The sequence below is a fragment of the Mauremys reevesii genome, linkage group 1 (genome assembly GCF_016161935.1).
Source record: "Mauremys reevesii isolate NIE-2019 linkage group 1, ASM1616193v1, whole genome shotgun sequence".
In the NCBI taxonomy this organism is placed as follows: Eukaryota; Metazoa; Chordata; order Testudines; family Geoemydidae; genus Mauremys; species Mauremys reevesii.
Genome location: NC_052623.1, coordinates 212,104,166 through 212,127,815, shown reverse-complemented (window position 1 = coordinate 212,127,815; position 23,650 = coordinate 212,104,166). Strand labels below are relative to the sequence as shown.

At 43.3% G+C, this 23,650-nt stretch overlaps 1 protein-coding gene across 4 annotated transcripts in view; it reads left to right on the top strand.

The window, feature by feature from the left end:
• The first annotated feature begins 13,798 nt into the window (after positions 1-13,798).
• Positions 13,799-23,650, top strand: part of SPAG17 (sperm associated antigen 17) — a 270,281-nt gene continuing 260,429 nt past the window's right edge. For 3 of the 4 annotated variants that reach the window (XM_039529257.1, XM_039529239.1, XM_039529250.1), the window contains exon 1: positions 13,800-14,056. In XM_039529257.1, the coding sequence (XP_039385191.1) occupies positions 13,955-14,056 (102 nt within the window). In that variant the 5' untranslated portion in view covers positions 13,800-13,954. Of the gene's footprint in view, positions 14,057-23,650 lie in introns of all 4 variants that reach the window. The other variant, XM_039529265.1, reaches the window with a different exon arrangement.

Below are 23,650 nucleotides of genomic sequence, written 5' to 3'. Positions count from 1 at the left end.
ACTATCAGGCTTTGTAGCCCATTGTTTTCTGTTATGTTTTGAAGTAAAGGAGGAACCAGTGACATTCACAAAACAGAAGTGTGAATCTTGACCTCATCTTGGCCTTTCTCACTTATGAGGTGAACTGCTTCATGCTGTCATTTCCTTCTTTCTGGGGAGACTGGGTTCATCCCCAAGTAGAGGAAGTGGCAGTGTTTAGCTGGGAGAAGATGAAAATGTGGATCACTTTGGCTAGGTCCTTGGCTGAGAGAAGGGAGGTACAGTTTCCTGGACAGCTGATAAGAGCAGAAAGCATTCCTATGCCATTGCACTGTGTGTCCAGGAGCAGAAATGAGCCCAGCATGGCTCTGAAGCATCTTGGTGATCTCTGTTCTGGTGCACTCAGTTGTTGCTGAGATTAGAGTATTGGCCAGTTCACCAGAATATTTTCCCTTCTTACCAGCATCACATCTGTTTTTCCAGGGTGAGCTTGAGCCAGCTGCTCTGCATCCATCTAATGATCTCTTCCAGGCATTGGGACATATTGGTGATGGGGAGGCTGAGTCAATAGAGAGAACTAACATTTTTTTAGTTCAGGGAAATGCAATAAATCTAATCTATCTGGACTTCAGTAAAGCATTTGATACAGTACCACATGGAAAATTAGTAGCTAAACTGCAGAAGATGGGGATTAGTACAAGAACTGAAAGATGTGTAAGGAACTGGCTAAAAGGGAAATGACAATGGGTTCTGCTGTCAGACTGGAAGGAGGTTACTAGTGGAGTTCCTCAGGGATCAGTCTTAGGACCAATCTTATTTAAAATTGTCATTAATGACCCTCTCACCAAGAGTAGGAGCATGCTAATGAAATTTGCTGCTGACAAAGTTGGGAAGCATCGCCAATACAGAGGGTTGTAATATTATACAGGAAGAGTTGGATGACCTTGAGGACTGGACAAATAGAAATGGGATTAAATTTAATACTACCAAGTGCAAGATCATGCAGTGAGGGACTAATAAGAATTTCTGCTATAAGCTGGGAGCTCATTAGCTGAAAACAACAGTGGAGGAGAAAGAGCTGGATGTATTATTTGATCAGAGTATGACTATGAGCCACCAATGTGATGCAGCCAGGAGAAAGGCAAGTGTGATTCTAGGATGTGTCAGGCAAGGTATTTCCATTAGAGATGGGGAAGTATTAATGCCATTGTACTAGGCACTTGTAAAACCTCATCTGAAATACTGTGTATAACTCTGGTCACTCATGTTGAAGAAAGATGAATTCAGACTGGAACAGGTGCAGAGATGGCTACAAGGATAATCAGGAGAATAGAGAGCTTATCTGAAAAGAGCTTGGCTTGTTTAGCTTAGTAAAATGATGGCTAAGGAGGTATATGACTGCTGTCTATAAATGCATCGGGGTACAACTGGGCAAAAAAATTTCAGCTAATGGCTTATTCACCAAAAAAATTCAGTTTCGGGTCAACTAAAACTGTTCGCAAATTCATGTTGAATTTGGCAAATAGTTTTGGCCGAAAGAAAATGGGGGAAAAATTTCTGAAAATGTCTAAATATTTTGTTTAGAAATGTTGCTAGCTTTTATACACATACCCATGCGTGCGCACACAAAAAAAAACTGGAAAAAAATGCAAAATTAGTTTTGGTGGGGAAGGTTGACAAGAAAAAACAAAACATTGTAATTGTGGGTAGAACTGAAACGAAAATATTTTGGGATTTTTCAGTTCAGGCACTGAAATACAAATCAGTTATTCACCCAGCCCTACTCAGGGGAGTAAACACCACAGAGGGAGAAGAGCTATTTACACTAAAGGGCAACATTGGTGCAAGAATAAATGAGTTTATACTGACCATGAATAAATTTAAGCTAGAAATTAAAAGGAAGTTTTTAAAATGGATCTTGATAAATTTATGAACCGAACTACGTCATAAGATTGCCTGCAATAGAAGGGAACTGGACTCAATGACCCTAGAGGATTCCTTCTAGTCCTATGTTAGAAGGAAATGAACAGTTGTGTGTCATAGACCTTGTCTACACTCAGGGGCAGCTCTAGACATTTCACTGCCCCAAGCAGGGCAGCATGCTGCAGGAGGCGCTCTGCCGGTTGCCAGTCCCGCGGCTCCGGTGGACCTCGCGCAGGTGTGCCTGCGGAGGGTCCGCTGGTCCCGCGGCTCCACAGAAGCTGCGCGGGAACAGCAGACCCTCCACAGGCACGCCTGCGGGAGGTCCACCAGAGCCGTCTGCCGCCCTCCCGGCGACCGGCAGAGCGCCCCCCGTGGCATGCCGCCCCAAGCACACGCTTGGCGTGCTGGGGTCTGGAGCCGCCCCTGTCTACACTAGAAGTTTTATGTTCTAATAGCATATGTTTCTCCTAGCATGACCTTAACATGCCATGCATCCAAACACTAAAGCCTCTCAATGTGTGTATGCAATGATACAGCCCATGCCATGTACCCTATAGTCCAGGGGTCGGCAACCTTTCAGAAGTGGTGTGCTGAGTCTTCATTTAGTCACTGTAATTTAAGGTTTCATGTGCCAGTAATACATTTTAATATTTGTAGAAGGTCCCTTTCTATAAGTCTATAATATATAACTAAACTATTGTTGTATGTAAAGTAAAGGTTTTTAAAATGTTTAAGAAGCTTCATTTAAAATTAAATTAAAATGCAGAGTCCCCCGCACTGGTGGCCAGGACCCAGGCAGTGTGCATGCCACTGAAAATCAGCTCGCGTGCCGCCTTTGGCATGCGTGCCATAGGTCGCCTACCCCTGCTATAGTCCCATTACTCAAGTTGAATTGTGTTACTCAATTATATTACTGCCCATGTGGTTGGAGCCCAGTGTTACCTGCAACTTTTTATCTTTTAAAGTGTTAATTATAATGTTAATCTTAAAAAGAGCTAATACTATTGTATTTGGTACAGTCTTATCTGAATTTGAAATAAATACACAGACATATAGCAGAGTGTTCCTTTAATTTTGTTCAGTTGAATGTCACTAAGGTGGATGCTGGTATTCACTATAATTAAGAGAGTGAAAAACAGCAGCAGTACAGAACTGAACAGGTTCTTGAAATCAGGAACTTTTAACCAATATCATAGGTAGAGTAGTTTGTTCTGTTTCAAAAAAAAAACAAAAAACAAGCCTTTCTTCATGTATACAAAAACAATTTTATGAAATTGACATGAATTCACAAAAGGTTTTGGTTGACCTAAAGCAACTTTTTTCCAGCTGAGAAATGTAGAATCTGAAAAAATTTCACCAGGCTCTTATCGAAGGCTGTATTTCAAATTGTCACAGCAGAAGCATTACATGAGTATGAGCTACTGCCACCTAGCCAGTTCCCAGGGTATCTCACACCATCACATACCTCTTTGTAATGTGCACAGCTTTTACCCAACATACTGAATAAAATTCCATAATAACTCTCATAAGTACACGTGAGTTAACCAAAATAACATTTTAAATATTTTAACATCATAGTGCCGCTGAAAGAAATGAACACACTAAATACCAGAGCGGATCAGCAATTTATATTCTGATTACAATACTCTCTGGTCCACTTGAGTGACCGAGTTCTAATGTTCAGCTTTACTTTACTGGGGGATAGATGTACACAGCAAGTAAACAATACACCATAGTCCATTCAACTGAGGGAATCAGGAACCTGTCTGTCTGTGATATGTAGGTATTTATATGATCTCTAATATTGAAGTGTCTGAATATCTGGATGCTCTGCTCTTATGGCTGAAAGGTGTATATCATTCAACATTTTCCAATCTGCTAACTTAGAGGGGACAGGCCTTTTTGTTTCACATTCTGAACTGGATCACCAAAGTTAACTGATTTGACTTCTACAGTACCACATTTACAAATTCATACAAAAGAACCACACTGAAAATATGGATATTTAACACTATATACTGTTTTCTTTTATCCTGCTTTCTTCAAATTATGTCTTGTAAATGTTGTGCTGAATTGTCATGTAATTTGAGTAAGAATTAGGCTTTTAGAGAACACAAAGATTTAATCTGATTTGCATCAATTTCCCACGAAGCAATTCTGAAGGACACGCATGGCTTATCATATACTGGATTGATCAGTAGTTCTTTACAAAATCTACTGCAAATTATTTCCAGGGCTTCCTTTCTAGGTCAAGTTTGCAGTCTTTCAAAACATTAAAACATTCTATTTTCATGCCTATTTCTCTCCTTCAAAAATTCCAAATATATGGAGTGGAAGTTGTCGTCCAGTGCTAGCTGTTATGGATCCACAGGGTTTTCTATGCATCCCTCTTAGTGCTAGGCCCTGGCCTCCACTTCTTACAATGGGAAAAGCTGTGACTCCATTAGTCCGAGACAGATTCCCTGGCCTCAGCATCTGTTTCTCACCAGGGCTCCTTAAACAAGTCCCAGAGAGTTTAGATACCTGTTGAGACTTATCTTGTGGGAGCTACACAACCAGGAGATATTTGCAGCAACACAGGACAGCCCTTTCAAAACAAGGCGTCATTTATTAGTCAACTGGAATACAGTATTTAGGTACATTAGATTAGAACGGTAAAGCAAAGTTTACATGCCTGGGCATGCTTGCAGTACAACTGTCTGCCTTGCTCAAATGTCCTGCATTCACCCCTTTACCCTGACACCGCAGGTTCTTATTGCACTCTGCTCACACCTCAGTTCTTTGTCTTAAGCTCCAATCACACTATTTTCACATGTCCTACCTCCCTTGGGAAAAAGCCATGAAAAATTGTCTAGTCCACGATCTTCCATTGTAGATCCAAAGTAGCTCCATTCAGTGCTTGATAGACATCATGACTCAGCCCTTCCTTTGGGGGGAGGGAGAGGGGGCGTGTTAGCTTAGGAACCCATTATAATTGTGCCCTTTTCCTCCTCAGCCTTTTCCACTCTCCTCAGCCCAGAGATCAGATGATGTGTTGCACTGTGCATTGTGCATTCTGTATTCTTGCAGATCTGTATGAACTTAATAGTTAATTATGACTTCCAATTGCCACACGCTGAGGAAGTGAGCTCAGTTTGCTAAGGAAGAGGTTCCCAACCTTTTTAAAAGTGGGGACCACATACTAGTAGAGAGACTGTATTATGGACACCTCCACTCACATTTGATTACATGGACTGTCTCCCTTTTCTTGCATGACCCTACAACATCTGTGTTGCAACTACAATTGCTTACATGAAAAAGTAATATGAAGAAATCACTGATGTATTTTAGTTGCCCTTCAATGCAGTTAGCAGCTAAGACAAGGTGAAGGCCACCACTATGTGACAAGCCAACTCTCTGCAGACCACCATCAAATTCTGCATGGACCATGGATGGAGCACCTATGATCCACAGACCAGCATACCTTTGAACAAAGATAGTGAGATTTCCACTTCCTTGGATCTGCAGAGTGCATCTCATCAGGTGTTTTTAATGGGCAAAATCTGGGATTTACAAAGATTATTTTTTGGTTTTGCTATGTACCTACTGGGTTTGCATCTGCCTCTAGTGCTTTCCAGAAGAGATTACTGGACTGATCTTGAAAGGCCAGTTTCTGGACTAGTATGATTTGGACAATACTATAGTAGATGGAAAGACATAAGTATAGCATGAAGAAATTTGAGAGCTTGAATGTAATGAAAGGCTGCTTTGAAACTGAAGTGTTCCTAGTGCAGCTTTTATTATATTTTTGGGAGGTGATGGTTGCTTTTGTTTATAAAATAAATCTCAAAGGGACGTGGATCCCATAAAACAGAGACAAATATTTGCCTTTGTCAGTGAGGGAAACTGTATCATAGGAACTGCAAAACCAAGAAAAGAACACCATCTCAGTATGGTCCTCTGAATAGGGTTTTCCAGTTGTCTATAACAAGAAAGTCACACATATTCAGGGTTCTTGGCACACCACCACATGGGATCTCTGTGGCTCCACCCCTGTGCCAGGGCCCTGCCTCCCACTTGGAATGGTAGGGGGGCAGCTCCCCTCTCAGAGGGGACTCCATGCTACTGCCCTTGCCCCTTCTCACCAAGAGTGGCAGCACTGCGCCACTACTCCAGAAGGTCAGAATAGCAGCAGGTGTCCCCAAATACACCCCAGCTGCTGGGCTAAGTATCTGCTTGGGTGGGTGGGCCAGGCCCACTGCACTCTTCTTCTCCTGCCACACTCAAGAGTCCTCTGCCAGAACGATGTTGGCAGGGCTGCTTAAGCAGTAGCTCTTTGAGCTAAGCCCCCATTGAGAGGCCTGGAGCAATTAATCCCTCTTAAAGCTACTGTTTCAGGCTGTCTGCAGACTCAGACAGATGCTGATAAATTGGTTACACTTGGGTCACATTTTCAAGCTTTTCTTCACAACTATGAGGGCAGAGACTTACATTTTTGATTATTTTTTTTTTTAAAGGAAGTGGAGATTTTGGGTACGTCTACACTACAGGATTATTCCGATTTTACATAAAGCGGTTTAGTAAAACAGATTGTATAAAATTGAGTGCACGCGGCCACACTAAGCACATCAATTCGGTGGTGTGCGTCCACGGTCCGAGGCTAGCAACGATTTCTGGAGCGTTGCACTGTGGGTAGCTATTCCGTAGCTATCCCATAGTTCCCGCAGTCTCCCCTGCCCCTTGGAATTCTGGGTAGAGATCCCAGTGCCTGATGGGGCAAAAATCATTGTCGCGGGTGGTTCTGGGTAAATGTCGTCACTCATTCCTTCCTCTGGGAAAGCAACGGCAGACAATCATTTCGCGCCCTTTTTCCCTGGATTACCCTGGCAGACGCCATAGCATGGCAACCATGGAGCCTGTTTTGCCTCTTGTCACTGTCACCATATGTGTAATAGACGCTGACAGAGGCGATTCAGCAGCGCTACACAGCAGCATTCATTTGCTTTTGCATGATAGCAGAGATGGTTATCAGCTGTTCTGTACCATCTACCATACCCTTGTAAATTGGCTATGAGATGACGGTTACCAGTCCTTTTGTGCTGTATCCTCTGCTGCTGTCATAGGTGCCCCTGACTGAGATTGGCCGGGAGCGCAAAAGACAAGCAGAGATGGTTACCAGGCATATTGCACCATCTGCTGCTATCATGGGTGCCCCTGGCTGAGATCGGCCAGGGGCGCAAAAGACAAATGGGAATGACTTCCTGAGTCAATCCCTCCTTTATGGTATCTAAAAATAGAATCAGTCCTGCCTAAAATATGGGGCAAGTGTACTAGAGATCCAGTGTATCAGAGAACCAGAGAGCACAGCCGCTCCGTGTCAGATCCCGCCGAAATGATGAGCTGCATGCCATTCACAGGGGGTGCCCCTGCAACAACCCCACCTGTTGATTCCCTCCTCCCCCAGCCTTCCTGGGCTACTGTTGCCGTGTCCCCCCATTTGTGTGATGAAGTAATAAAGAATGCAGGAATAAGAAACAGTGACTTGTTAGTGAGATAAAATGAGGGGAAGGCAGCCTCCAGCTGCTATGATAGTCCAGACAGGACATTAAGCAGTGTGGGGGAGAGGAGCCGAGCATCCCACTGCTATGATAGTCCAGGCAGTACAGAATCTTTTCTTTACACATGAAGGGCGGGGGCTGATGGAGCTCAGCCCCCATGAAGATGGTTACCAGCCGTTCTGTACCATCTACTGGGAATGACCAGGAGTTTTTTACCCAGGCACCCCCGGCCGACCTCACCTGAGGCCAGCCAGGAGCACTCATGGGCTGATGAGGACAGGTACCAGTCCTATTGTGCAGCACCATCTGCCACAAGGCTGATGATGAGGACGGTTACCAGTCATATTGCACCATCTACCACCAGTGAGGGGGAAAGAGGATACTGCAATTGAGAGCCGCAGCATCGCGTGTACCAGCAGCATTCAGTAGACATAGGGTGACATTTAGAAGAGTCAAGAGACAATTTTTTTCCCTTTTACTTCTGGGGGTGGGTGGGGGCTGTAAATTGACGAGCTATGCCCTGAACCACTGCGGACAATGTGTTTGACCCTACAGGCATTTGGAGCTCAGCCAAGAATGCAAATGCTTTTCGGAGACTGCAGGAACTGTGGGATAGCTTGAGTCCTCAGTCCCCCCTCCCTCCATGAGCGTCCATTTGATTCTTTGGCTTTCCATTACGCTTGTCACGCAGCAGTGTGCTGAGTCCCTGCTATGGCGTCTGTCTGGAGATTTTTTAAAAATGCTCTGGAATTTCGTCTTCTGTAACGGAGCTCTGATAGAACAGATTTGCCTGCCCTTACAGCGATCACATCCGTACGGTCCATGCTGGAGCTCTTTTTGGATTTTGATTTCGGACTGCATCGCCACCCGTGCTGATCGGAGCTCCACGCTGGGCAAACAGGAAATGATATTCAAAAGTTCGCGGGGCTTTTCCTGTCTACCTGGCCACTGCATCCGAGTTCAGATTGCTGTCCAGAGCAGTCAGTAGTGCACTGTGGGATACCGCCCGGAGGCCAATACCATCGATTTGCGGCCACACTAACCCTAAACCGATATGGTAATACCGATATTAGCGCTACTCCTCTCGTTAGGGAGGAGTACAGAAACCGGTTTAAAGAGCCCTTTATATCGATATAAAGGGCCTCTTAGTGTGGACGGGTGTGGCGTTAAATCGGTTTAACGCTCCTAAAACCGGTTTAAACGCGTAGTGTAGACCAGGCCTTTGACATAATCAAATGACATGAGGAGTAGGATCCTCTGTATGAGGCTATAGTGCCCATGCCTTAATTCAGGCCTTCATGTTCCTATTTTTGGAGCGAGAAAAATGGTATAATGTAGCCAAGTGTTGTGCCTTTTCACATTGATGAATCTGAGCATCATAGACAGAGCATCTGGTATAGCTGGCTACACAGTGTAGAAGCACAATAAAAGCATTGCTTTGGCAGAATTAATGACAAACCCTGAGACGCAAAGAGCCTGATTTTACTTTCTAGCTGGTATACATCAGGAGTAACTATTAAAGTCAATAAGAAATGTATTCATTTTCAGACCACTTCAGTCCTGTTCTCAGTAACGAAATAATGTAAACCCTTCAGACTTTTCATATAGTTCAAGCTCACTGAAATCTGATGTAGGCTTCACTTGAAGAAATTCAGTTGTAATTAAGATAATTAGAAACCCTCATTAATAAGTTATTATATTACAGAGATGCCAGTTGCAGCTCCATAGTTTGAGTTGAGTTTTACATTGAAAGTAGGGATTCAGACTGTTTGTTATGTAGGAAAATTGTCTGTCCTCCCTACAATTACAGCATTTACTCTAAGTAAAGAATGAATTTTCTGAGAAATTGTCTTATTTTTTTAGTGAGTTTCTCTGAAAGAAGATTAAGCACCAGCCTATGCTGAGAGAATAATGAAAAATATGAAAAATAATGGGGAGAAAATTGCAATTAATTTTAAATATTTATTTTCAAAAGCTACCCACTGCACCAGATCTACTCAACAGAAAGGGCAGAAGGGAGAGGAAAACTGGGGTGTGTTTGTGCAAGGGAATGTGGGGGAAAGGAAAGAAAAGATTAAGAGACCCGAGTTAATGTTGAGAGTACACATAAGGAATTTAACAGTAAAATATATTATGGTGATGTAATTATCCCCAAACTAAGCCTTCTAAGATCAGGAAATTCACAGTTAAACCTAAAAGACATTCAACCACGTTAAGGTATGGAAATACCCAATTATGGCACCCAAACAGGCTTCACTTTGCTCTGCAGTGATTCTATGCATTAACCATACAATTATGACCAAAGCATTTTAGTATTTGTGGTCATTTTCCACCTCTTGTTTTCCCTTATCATCATCATCATTTTTTTATTGCATGGCCTGGGTATGGTTGGGGGTTAGCCCTGCCCACCATGGTGTTTGTTTTTTATGAACCAGACGCAGCCCAGTAGTTTTATTTTTGTTCTGACATTATACTATTTAAATTTCAGAATTTGCTTTGTTTAGGTGGTCTTCCCTGATTTCTTGCTGCCCAGGATGGTAGGAGATGGGAGTCTATGGAAGCAGGATTTTCTGAGAAGTCTTCTCAGGCAGTTAAACAGTGGAACTCTGTGGATGACTGTGTGGTTATGACCGTTGAAAGGGAATTTATTCCTCCTTAGGAAGAAGGCCATGAAATAGGAGATGGAAGCATAGGAAAGAGGGAAGCATTAGGGCTGTGGAAAACCTTTTCCAAAGGAAAAAATGATTTGTTCTGATTTCTTTGTGTAAGGGACTAGAATAAACCCTCTGATTTGATTTGAAATGGGCAGACATAAAGCTGGTCAGCTCTTAGAGAAGTCAGAAGCTGGACCTTTCTACTGACTGGCTGGGCTGAAATGCTTCCAACACCCAATGAGCCAGAGGCAGGAGTAGGAATACAATACCAAATGCCAGAGGGAGGCTTCTTTTCTCTTCCATGGAGTTGAACAGACAGTTTCACTGAATCCAGCTGGAGTTTAGAAGCCAATTTACTGACAGGTGATAATGGATTACATTTTGGGTTTTGCCAGATATTCTAATGTCATTGGCAATATAGAGGAAAAAAGCATTGTGTGTGTGTGTGTGCGCGCGCACGCACACACACACACGGAATTGGACTACAAACTGAAGGCTTCAGAAACTAAATTGGATGTCTGTGTACTTGTTTTTCAGTCATACAAAATGGATAAAGACTTTTTAAAAAAATTACATTTATTCCTATAAAAAAGAAAATTCAGGCAGCTGTAAATAATTAGTCTGTCAATGATAACAGCAGAGGCTATAGGAATTTGTTGAGGGTATTCATCACTAGCAACCTGTACCCCGAATTACATGGCAGGGCCCTCCCAAGTACTGTCCCCTCTTAATTTCTCCACTTCCCCCATTCCAGTCTAATCCAATCAGTATAGTAACTCTTTATTTATCTTATATTAAAGTCACTTAATGTAATGCTGTCTCCAAATTCTAAGATTTCAAATACTGCCTATTAGAGTTATCAGAGTTAAGTGGAAGGTTTTTCAAGTGACCAGGAGACAATTGTAGCTTTGGTATCTGAGCTATGGGAGACTGTCTGGTGTTTTGGGATACAAGAGTCGGGGCTGCCAGCGGGGTCCAAGGTTGGGGCTGTTGCATAGCTGCCCTGCCACCCGGCCCCGACCAGCAGACTTCGGGATTGAAGCTGCTGCCCGGCCCTGCACAGCAGGGTGCAGGGTTCCCGCAGCCTGCTCTGCACCCGTGGCTCTGCTCCTGCCCCATGATAATAAATAGGTTGAGAACCACTGGATTAGATACATTTCCTCTTTTCCTCCCTCTTTGGAGAAACAATGGAGGTGATTTTACATTTGGGGAAGGGAATGAATTCCTCAATTCCCAGAAACCAGCTGCCCTGCTTCAGCTTGCCTCAGTAACTGCCTAGACATCCAACAATCATAGTTAACACTGTAGCTGAATGTAGTCGCTAAAATGATTAGCAGTAAAATAGTTAATTGTTTTAGTTCAAATAATCATAGTTATGGCTTCAGTATTAATATGTAAAGGGTACAAATGGGTCAGTTCACACCTCTCAGGGATATTGTTTCAAGCTGTTTGTAGACTCAAGCCATCTGTGCAATGGTTACACTCATTTGACTTTGTGAAGGTTTACTTCATAATCATAAAGGTTAGAGATTTAAAAAAAAATCATAATAAAGGCCTGGATTCAGAAACACAGTTCAAAGTAAGGGTATTATGTGACAACTTGCACAGCTGCAAAGCTACATTATATATGGCATTTTAGTCCTGGCCTGCTGCATCATCTGTTATTCCAATCCCACTTCTCTTCCCCAATATTCTGCCAATGCACCTCACTCCTGACACACCAGGTACAAACATAGCCTCTATATACAGGACTGTAGTCAAGATAGGGGAATGTCATACCCCTACATTTCTGCCAGCAGCTGGTGTCTGACTTTTCTGTTTCTGGCACCAAATGAAAAACCTCAGAAAAGTAAAGTGGCCTCCTGCCAAGAAATGGGGTGAAGAAAATGTTAATGTGTCTTGGCAAAAACTGTGGGCATCTCTCCCTGCTTCAAGAGGGGCTATAAACTACATCTTTCTGCAGACACAGGGAAAGGTGATTCTATATAATGTGAAGGTAGGATACTAGAAGACTCATTGTCTCTCACATAACCCATAAGCCTGAGTTCCCACTTCTCCCTTATGAGTGCATAATTATAGGCCTTTCAGAGAGTACACAATAGGTCAGTATCCTCCTAGAATGAAGTTCAGACTAAATCAATAATGCACTGAACAGCAGGGTTTCAAGGCTTCTATGAAATTAAAATAAAGATTGTATGTTCTGAGCAACTCAGATGGGTATAGTGGGGTTGGGGGAGAGGGAGCATGTGGTTTGGGATATTTTCACAGAATGTTAAATCACACAAAATATTTCACTCGTCTCTAGTGTGAGATCACAACATGATTCCTCTGTAATGAATTCTTTATCTTGGCAGCTCTCCTGCTTTCTCCCAGCTGTGCCTCTCTCTCCCCTTCTAGTCCCAGTGCAGGAACATATGGTAATATTTGTAGTGTGATTTAGGCCTGGGAGTGGGCCTAGCTGCCCACACCTATGCAGACCTCTGAGTCACCACGCAGCAGGCATCCAGGCTGAGGTCACGCACCAGCACCATTGTGTGAACTCACTCAGACATGCCAAGGCTGCCAGCATGCTTGTTTGGATTTGAAATTTCATGTTAGTCACATTAGAGCACACTGCCTTTCATTCTTCCCCTCTGACTGGGCTGCATCCTCCAAATTTAGCCGCAGCCCAGCACTCGTTTTAGAAGGATGCTCTGGGGAAAAAGCCCAAGGCTGCCAGTCCCCAGGTACTTCTAATAGGAGGGTACCTGATATAGAGACTGCCCCAGTCTTTCCCTCTGAGTTGCCCATAACGATACGGAAAGGTGAAAATATAACATCTATATGCTGAAGCTCTGTTAATAAAGATATTTCAGTACACTGAAGATGAGGAGACAATAAAGCTGCAGATGACTGGCTGCATACTGAGACCAGTAAGACAAGACTCTCCCTCCTGTGACCAGGGTGGGCCAATCTCCTTCTAGCCCTTGGCATCCACAGGAAAATACCTATAGGAAACACACCTTCTTCCCCATTCTATTGTCTGTGTAGTAGGTAAAATACCCAGGTGGACCATGCAGCCTTCTTTCAGCCCTGAGTCTCACTGCGGAGGCATCAAGATGGGCCACGTGGACTCCTCCAAGCTAGTGTCAGCATGGAGGGGCTCAGAGAGGACCCACTACCTCCTCCTAGCCCCAACGAACAGGGCAGAAAGAGCCCAGATGAAACAGACACTCTTGCGCTAGCCCTGCATGAGACGAGTCACACAAGTCATGGTGCAGAACAGACCTAGTGGGGTACTTGAGGACACGGTTTATAAGGGCGTTGACCTCGGAATCACTTTGGGAATGACATTAAATATAGTAATTAACCTTCAAGTGGCTGTAACTTGCTCTTGGGGAGGCGCAAAGCCCGTCTCCTCTGCACCGGCCCAGAGATGAACTCCGCACCAGCGGCCTGACTGCACGCGGCGCAATGCGTGGTGGGGCCGCCGGGCTCCAGCCAGGCTGGCCCAGCTGCGGCTACATGAACGTCGGCCCCTCCCTACCGCGCGGGGCGGCGGGGCGCGAGGCTCCCCACGCCCTGATCCCTGGGCACGCGCTCCCCGCGACTGGGCGGGGACAGGCAAGGAGGGGTCACTGCCACGCGCACACTGTGCTGCGGGCGGGCACGCGCACGGAGACACGGGGGGGGGGAGGAACAGTATTATCCGCGCCCGCTACCCCTTCGCCCCGCCAGCGTCGAGCTCGGTTGCTATGGAGACAGCGTGGTGGGCGTGCCCGGAAGGAGCCCCGTCGTGCGGGCGGGAGTAGGGTTGCTATGGATACGGCGTGAGGACCCGGTCGCGGTCCGAACTGAGCTGGGGGAGACTCCGAGCGCCCCATGGGGCCGAAGCGGCCTAAGAGCGGAGGCAGCTCCCCCGGGGGCGCCGGACCTGCTGCCAAGAGCTGGGAGGCCGGACTGGTGTCCGCCCGCCTGGAGGAGGTGAAAGGGGGCAGGGTACAGGGGGGGGCACAGCGAGGTCTAGGGGTACGGGGCAAGTGGGGGTTAAGGAGGGGCATGGTTAGGGTTGCCAATTTTGGTTGGACATATTCTTGGAGGTTTCCTCACATGGCATAATCTTTAATTCCTGGAGACTCCAGGGCAATCCTGGAGGGTTGGCAACCCTAGGTATGGTGGGGGTTAAAGGGGGAAGGGTGGGGCATAGTGGGGATTAAGGGGGCGAGAGGTGAAGCCGGGAGGGGGCTTGTGCCAAAGGTTGCCAATCCCTGGGCTACTGTATGTTCTCAGTAAGCTCAGCCTGCTTCAGTGTACCTTCTGAGGGCAAGAATAAAAGTAACTTTTTTCCATTCAGTAAATTATTGTGTTTGCTTATAATTATTCTGTTGCAGGTAAACTAGTTCAAGAATTTATTAGTGGTGCTAAAATATTTGTGTAATATAGTGGGCTCTCCAGGTCACCCATCCTTAAGTTACACAGCAGTAGAACAACAAATTTAAAAAGATAACCTTCCTCTGTGCACTTTGCACACTGTTTAAAGGAAAAGCAGCCAAACAGATTCATTCTTTTTTAGACTTTTCTTTCTGAGACTGGATGCCAACTTTCAGTTCAGAGTGAACTTTTATAAACTGCTGAACAACTAGGTTTGATGGAGGTGCTGACACAGCATTAACTGTAGCGTTGAAAATGTGAAGCTATAATTTTCCTACTTGAGCATTTAGCTAAAAGACCCTTTTTTATGGTGTGTGAGGATCTAAAAGCATATTTAGGTTTCCAGGTCCAATGTAAATAATGTAATTCTAATAAATCTTAACTTTCTAGAAAGAATTTGATTTCAAAATAATGTAGCAGTTTAGCAAACAATAATATTTATGTAGCATATGTTTTTCTAGCACTGCTTTTGCAAGAGAGACAAATGGCTTCCATGGCCTTTCTGTTTATTGGGTCACTGCTGTGCCCCCTCCAGGAATTGGGTGACCTCTATTTAAGCAGATAAGGACTTTTAAATAAAGCAGGCTGCTTTAAAAATTGGTTGAACAATTTACCAGTTAATGTACTGATGCCAAGTTTTTATATGCTTACCTGAAAAGACTGCTTTTATTATTGGGTCAATAATAGCCAGATATCAGGAGTTTAATTCACAATCAAACAATTGTTTTTTTAATTAAGTGCTGCTCAACAACTCTAAAGACTGAAATCCCCTATTTTTCTCCAACTAATTAATTTCAACCCTTATTTTTGAGAATGAGAGGGGAAGTCAGTCTCCATTGCCTGTTCAGTTGTTGGCCCTGAGATTACTAACGAGGCAGTGAAATGTCAATTAGTTCTACTTATAGTGGCAGCTTTTGTGATGCAGACATTGTCCACTGGAAATTGGACCATGACCATCAACTTGTTTCACAGGAGGCCAACAGCCATCACATGGTAACAGCTTTTGGTCACTACTGACCTGTTTCGCATTTAAACTGGCCATAATATGCTCCAAATTCTATTAATCTCCTTTTAATATCCTTGCTCTATTTGTTTTATTACGTACAAAAACTACATTGAAGGAACATTACAATTGAAAAGTCAAGTAATACTAGAATTAAGGTTGCCAATGCACTGGCACCCTTCTGTGTTCGTTATGATAATCTTCCACTTTGCAAAGTTAATGTTCTTTTAATGTAGTTTTTAAATATAATTTCCTTGGTTTAAAAAAAGCAAAATGGAGAAAAAAATCTATCATGTGTCACCATGGTGACAACATGCATGGGTGTCATTAACAGGGTTAAAAGAATGAGGAGTACTTGTGGCACCTTAGAGACTAACATTTATTTGGGCATAAGCTTTTGTGGGCTAAAACCCACTTCATCAGTTGCATGGAGTGGAAAATACAGTAGGAAGATATATATATCCACACAGAGAGAGAACACAGATCTCTGCCACTTGGACTAATGGACTATAATTGATAGGAGGAGTTTGTAGTCAGTGTAGACCAGCATTAGAGGATATGAGATATGCTTTGCCAGTGGGCTTCACAGATGTTAGCTGATGCAAAAGAATGCTGACACTCAGGAATCTGGGTTGTATTCCAAGCTCTGAGGAGAGTCTGGTCTACTGGACTTATTCTCAGTCCCAGTCTTCCTCCATCTACTTGGGTCTTTGTCCCCAGTCCCCACAGCCCTCCTTTGGCTCCTTGTCCCAATCAAATCCAATCTGGCTCCATGTCCAAGTCCCTCACCCAGTTCCTCATCCCAATCTCCCCTCTTACTAGCCCTCAGACCTGGCTCCTCATAACTCTGCATTCCAAAATGGGAACTGAGATTCCTTTACAATTTTATCCCATGCAGCAACTTCATGAGTTTGCAAAAACTGCTGATAAGTAGTCTGACTTTACCAACTTTCTCTTTGTTGGCTGCAAAGAGAGCCAGGTGCAGTACTGCCTATCCTAAATTTCAAAAAAATCATGAGTCAAGCCTCAGAAATCATGAGGTTGGCTTAACAATTAGGAAATTTAAAATAAAAATGTTTCTCTTTTGGTGTTTGAGCCTTTGGACTTCACATTTTCAAGATTTTTCTCTGTAACCATTAGGACTAGTAACATAGCTGAGATTCTAATATAAGCACGACTCTAGGAGTTGGGGCTTTAAGAAAAACACCAAATACCACATGAATAAGCAATACTACAAGGAGCCAGACAATCACATTACCAGGAAAGGGAAATAAAGTAAATTGTCATGGTGTTCCTCCCACCAAAGCTCTCTAGGATGAAGCAGTCTGAAAATGGCCAACTTGCCTGGGTTGTCCAAATGTCTGCTGTAGATTGCTGGTTTACCAGACCCTCCAATGACTAGGGCAGGAAAAGACAAATTTGTCTCCAGGAGCTGCAGAGCAGTTGTAATTAAGCAAGATCTTTGTGAGAACTTTTTTTATAGTCCCTCACAACACATTAGTGTGCCTGACTTAGGGGTATTTAGACTCTGGGGAAGGGAATTGGTTTGGTTTTATTTAAAGGGAGTTTGAATAAACTTGGGTGAGGGGAAAGGTGGTTCTAAATATTCTTCTCTATCTACAGTCTTTCCTAAATTTGTAATCACTCCAGCTAGATTGCTTTCTTTCATTCCAGACCCAGCGACTATGTAAGAATATTCAAAGTGCCTTCCTATTATTCTTAAAACATGCAGGGTTCATGTTAGAATCAGAGAGACCTCCTAAATTTACAGTACACTATTTCAATGAAAATAGAATTTAGAAATTTTTACTTTAAACAAAGACAGATACACATCTATCCCTTCGCTCTCCATTTCTTGTCTGCCACAGCAACATCTGAACAGTATATCTGTGCCAAAATATTTTACATAGGAAAAAGCTCCAAACTGGTGTGTAGAACAGTGTTTCTCAACCTTTTAGATAGCAGGGCTGGCTTGTTGCCTTCCTAAACTGTGTCAGGCAGATCAAGGACTAGTGCTGGTCCATGGACTGGTTGCTGAGAAACACTGGTGTCCAGAAGCCGGAGGGAAGGGGGATGGGACAGTCCACATAAATATGTTTTAGGAAAACCACCATTTTAGAAGATGGCTAGGCATCTAAATAGTTACTGCTTTAAGAGAAGTTAGTGGTGGCTTGCCAGCTCTGTAAGTTGACATTCTCTATTTGTCTCCAGAAGAGGTACAGCACAGGACACAGTGCAACCTTCCTACATACACTGCGTTTCCACAACTGTTCCTCAACCATGACATGAAACCATAGTTTCTAGGCATAGGAGAGGATTTTAGTCTTTCTCCACCCAAATTTTTGCCAAACGCCTATTCCACTACCTCAGAGCTTGGAGACACATCACCATGGATCAGTGGGTCTTAAACATGGTGGAACTGGAATACACTTCAGTTTATTGCTGTTTGCCCTTCTTGCTGTCCCCCCTCCCATCAGTCTTCATGGATTACTCTAGGAGAGTATGCTACTTCAGTCTGTCCTCCTTGTTGGGGCCTACAGGAAGTTCCTATATTGTTCAGAGGGAATGGATTTTATTCCCATTACTTTTTAATCCTGAAGACAAAGGGAGTCTCAGGCCTACTTTAGGTCTAAGACAGTTAAACAAATGCTAGAGTAAACTTCTGGAATTTTGTTTTCTTTAGGCCTCTATTATCCCTTAGGGACTGGTATGCTGTGCTTGATTTAAAGGACACCTATTATTACATGGTGATTCACCAGAGCCACTGAAAGTTTCTCAGATTCATGGTCAATGGATCCCACTATCCATTCACAGTACTGCCTTTCAACCTGTCAGCAGCCTATCACGTATTCACAAAATGCATGGCTGTAGTAGTAGCATTCCTGCAAAGCTCAGGAATCCATGTGTGCCTTTACCTGGATGACTGGCTAGTGAGGAGCCGATCCAGGTCCCAGGTACTTTCCAATGTAGCCATTATTCAGTCCATTTTCAGTGCAGAGGGGCTCCTAATCGATACAGAGAAATCTATCCTGACTCCTCTTCAAAGAATAGACCTAATTAGGGTAGTCCTGGACTCTACAAAGGCTAGGGCTTTTCTGCTGGAGCAGAGGTTCCAAGCAATGTGGGTCATTGCTCTAGACCTAAAGGCCCATCCTATCAGCATGGTTCAGAACTGCCTCAAACTTGTAGGACACATGGCAGTGTTCACTTACATGATGCAGCATGCCATACTGTACTCCAGTAAACAACAGGGTTGGCTAGCCTTGGTGTTTTCACCAGCCCGTCGTCATAGGGAGATGATGATTCAAGTCCTCCCTGGACTGGTGGGTACAACCTGCAGATGTTTGCAAGGGAGTTGCCTTTGTCCCTCCACAACAGTTGCTGACTTAGTCACAGATGAATCAGATCTAGGTTGGAGAGCTCACTTGGATCCCCAAGACTCAGGGCCTTTGGTCTCCTTAGGAACTAAGTCTCCATATAAATATCAGGGAGCTTCAGGCCATCAGTTTAGCTTGCATGGCGTTCCTTCCGCATATCAAGGGGCAGAATTTGTTGGTACTTACATCATGGCTGCTGTTGACTGTATGTAAACAAACCAGGCAGGGCCCGTTTGACAAAATTATGCCAGGAGGTGATCTTCCTCTGGAAGTTCTGCATCACCAGTTCCATCAACTGGAGAGCGGCTTACCTTCCAGGAGTTCAGAACTCTCCGGCAGACCACCTGAGCAGGTTGTGAGCAGGTTGTTTGCACGCCACCAAAAGTTGTCTCTTCTCCTGGATGTGTCCAGGTCCATTTTCTAGTGGTGAGGAACTCCCCCGGTGGACCTGTATGCAACAAGAGCAAACAAAAAATGTCATCTTTTTTGTTCCTGAGTGGATCACAGCTGGGGTTCACTGGTAGATGCTTTCCTTGTACCTTGGTCAAAAGGCTTGCTGTATGCCTTCCCTTCAGTTCCATTCCTGCCCAAAGTCTTAATTTTTTTATTGTAAGGCATATTTCCAGTCCTCAAATTCTTATTGTGTGTGGGGATATTTTCTGTTTGGAGTGTGGACACCAGAAGTGGACACAGTATTCTAGCAGTGGTCTCACCAAGTGCCATATTCAAAGGTAATATAACCTTCCTGCTCCACGTTCCTCTGTTTATACATCCAAGGATCACATTAGTCCTTTTGGCCACAGTATTACAGTAGAGTGAGAGCTCATGTTCAGTTGGTTATCCAACATGACCCTAGGTCCTTTTCAGAATCACTTGTTTCCAGGATACAGTCCCCCATTCTTTAAGCAAGTGGCTCTCAGCCTGTGTCCCACGGGCTGCTTGCGGCCCAATCAGCACACAACTGCAGCCCTTGTGACATCCTCAGGGCCATACAGGTAGTATTGGATGCAGCCCGCATAACACATTGTGGGCCGCATATGTGGCCCACAATGGTAAACAGGTTGAAAACCACTGCTTTAAGCATTCTTTTTGCCTAGATGTATGGCCTTGTCTTTAGCCATGTTGAAATGCACGTTGCTGGATCACACCCAGCTTATCAAGCAATCCAAATAACTCTGTAATAGCAACCTGTCCTCATTATTATTACCACCTGACCAGTCTGTGTCATCTGCAAACTTCAATAGATTCCAAGGCTGGAAGGGACCATTATGATCATATAGTCCGACCTCCTGTATGACACAGGCCATAAAACTTTCCCAAAAATAATTCCTAGAGCAGATCTTTTAGAAAAACATGCAATCTTAATTAAAAAGTTTTTACTGATGGAGAATCCACCACAACCCTTGGTAAATTGTCCAATGGTTAATTACTCTCACTTTTAAAATTTTACACCTTATTTCCAGGCTGAATTTATCTGGTTTCAACTTCCAGCCATTGGATTGTGTTATACCTTTCTTTGCTAGATTGAAGATCCCATTATTAAATATTTCTTCCCCATATAGTTACTTACAGATTGTAATCAACTCTCTCCTTTAACCCTCTTTGTTAAGCTAAATAGACTCAAGGAACTCAGTCTATCACTATAAGGCATGTTTTCTAATCCTTTAATTATTCTCATGGCTCTTCTCTGAACTCTTTCCAATTTATCAATATCCTTGAATTGTTGGCATCAGAACTAGACATACTAGTCCAGTTGAGGCCTTATAAGTGTGCTCTCTATGCCATTATCCAAATCATTTATGAAGATATTGAATAGACCTGGACCCAGTGATCGGTCCTCTTCATTATTTATCAGTCCTCCAGTTTTGGTGTCAACTGCAAACTTCATCATCAATGATTTTATATTTTCTTCCAGATCATTAATAGAAATATTAAAAAGCGTTGATAAGTAGCTGAAAACCAGTCCCTATAGGACCCCACTAAAAATACTCTATTAAATAATGATTCTCCATTATAATTACATTTTGAGATCTGTTAGTATTCCACTTAATATGTGCAATATTAAATTTGTTTGATACTTATCATTGAAATACTGTACTAACTCAACTGCCTTATGGAAGTCCATGTATATTATGTCAGTTATTTTTATCAACAAAGCTTGTTTTGATGAAATCACAAGCTATCTAGTTCATTTGACAAGACCTATTTTCCATTAAACCATGTTAAATTGGCATTTAGTATATTACCATCCTTTAATTCTTTATTGATCAAGTCCTTCTCAGCCTTTCCATTATTTGTCCCATTATATTTCAACCGTCTTAACCACAAGACCTTCCTTTCTCTTCCTGCAGGCCCTTGCCTCATTCACTATGTACCTATAGGGAATGAGGCAAGGATCCTACAAACAAAAGCTTCTTTCACAATATAGTCTTAATTCCCTGAGCACTTTCCACCCTGCAGACAGAATGAGATGGGGTTCTATGGAAAAAACAGTATGTAATTATAAAGTTAAAAACTGTATCATAATGTATATGGATGAGCAGCCTTAATTTAGGAATTTTCAGACTTTTAAGTGTTTGACCTGCAAGCTTATTCATGTTCTTATGTATATTTTAATATAATATCCTAGGGTTTTTTTAAAAAGGAAAAGGTAAAGATAAATTATTTAGAACTGCAGCATAGATTTCTACTGCTTGATTTACAGGACTTACTGTATTAGCTAGTAGCAAGAGAAGTCTGGTATTGTGTGTGAATCAGCCACTAAAAGAGGACCCATCTCACACTGGGTTACAGATGAATGAGCAGCCTCATTTTACAGACAGTATAAGTAAGGACAAAGATGGCAGGCAGTTTCTGATAGGTAGGGTGGTTAAATGAATGGGATTTGGGAATAGTAGTGATCTGGATTCTTCTTCTAGTTTGTGTAAACTCTTAGTTGTGTGTGAGGAACTGTTTGAGTGTTTTTATCTGTTTATGTATTCAGGACAGTTTAACAGGTGTACAAATACTAACATGTAAATATCAGCGACAAAGTGATAATTACTACAACAGTGTGTTTGTGTTTAGAGAAACAGTCTACATTAATATAATAATCAAATCTCTGTTTAATAGGATGTTACTATAATGGAGAATGAGCCTCTTTACACTACCCAGGATGTAGTGTTTCTGGTGATTTTATAACATTGAGTGAGAAATTTCTGATTACGTATTGTGGCAGAGCTCTGACCTTGCTCCTGTGGGTCCTGCACTTCTAGGCGGTTTATGCTAGCCTCAGTGGCTCACTGTGACCCTCCACATAGCCCTTCTCTCTCTAGGGTAGCGTTACAGTCTACTGAGCCCTTTTCATCATAGGCCTGCAAGGAGGTTGGTGAGAACTCCCACAGTCTGTTGTCCTTGGGAGCTTATGTCAGAACAGATTAGCCTCCTGTCCTGACTTCCCCTCCCAGGAGATATTCCTGTAGTGTGGTGGGTTGAGGGAAACCCAGGCCCACCCTCTACTCCAGGTTCCAGCCCAGGGACCCTAATGGTAGCAGCTGTTGGCAACCAAACTTTCACTGCCAGAGTTGCTACATTTCCCTGGGCCACTTCCCCACAGCTCTCCTGATTCTCCCTTACCTTAGGACTCCCTTAAGGATGGTTTGAGGGTGTCTTCATTAGCTAACCCTTCAGCTGTACTTGCTCTCCCCTGCCTGACTGGAGTGAGCCCTTTTTATAGTATCAGCAGGGCCTTAATTAGAGTCAGGTGGTCACATTAACTTAATGGCCTCACCTGACTCTTTGCAGGTTAATTAGAGTCAGGTGTTCTCATTAGCCTGGAGCAGCCCCTGCTCTGGTCAGTCAGGGAACAGAAAACTGTTAATCCAGTGGCCAGTATATCTGCCTTCTGCTATTCTGCTGTACCCAACTGGCCTGGGTCTATCACAGGATATATTTATAAAACCAGGCATTGATATCAAATGTTAAAATTCAAAAAAATTGGAAAGGTGTGCAGAGTTTTTTGCAGGTGAATGTACTTTGTCAGAGTATTGAGTAAGTGGTAACCAAATATCTAAGTAGAGGAACTGCTTAATAACAAGGGCTTTGAATAATTCTAGAAATGTACACAACAGTTAATATAAGTAAGTCTAGAACTCACAGTTGCTGGACTCCTAAGCTATGTCTACACTGTATTTAGGAGTGAGACTCCCAGCCTGGGTCCACAAACTTGTGTCAGTGAGGCTTGTGCTAAAAATAGCTGTGTAGATGTTGCTTTGATGTTGTGCTCTGGCTCTTAAGCTCACCCCCCAAACTCCAACATCAAAGCAATGCCTACCCAGCTATTTTTAACGAGCTAGTGGTAGCCCCACTAACACATGTATGTGGACCTGGGCTGAGAGGCTTGCTCTCAGATGCAGTGTAGACATACTTCTAGAGCTGTGCACTTTCCCTTAAGCCAAAGGGTGTTCTATGGCGCATGACCTGGAGCATCCAGTTTGTTTATGTTGTATCTGCAGTTTGAGTTTGTGAAATGCTGAAATGTGATACTGGAGCAGGATGTGCAGTGCTATAGAAAGTGGAGGGTTTTTTGCATGCTGTTAAAAAACAAGCTGTTTTGATGAAAACAAAAAACAAATGGCAATTTTCAACAGCATATAATTTGCCTAAATTTGAATAGATTTTCATAGAGCCAAAAAACCTCTCTGATCCTAGGACTATCCAAATTTCAATGTCCTTCTGCAACCCATGGAGCAGTTGGAGCACCTAACAAAACAAAACAACAATAACAAA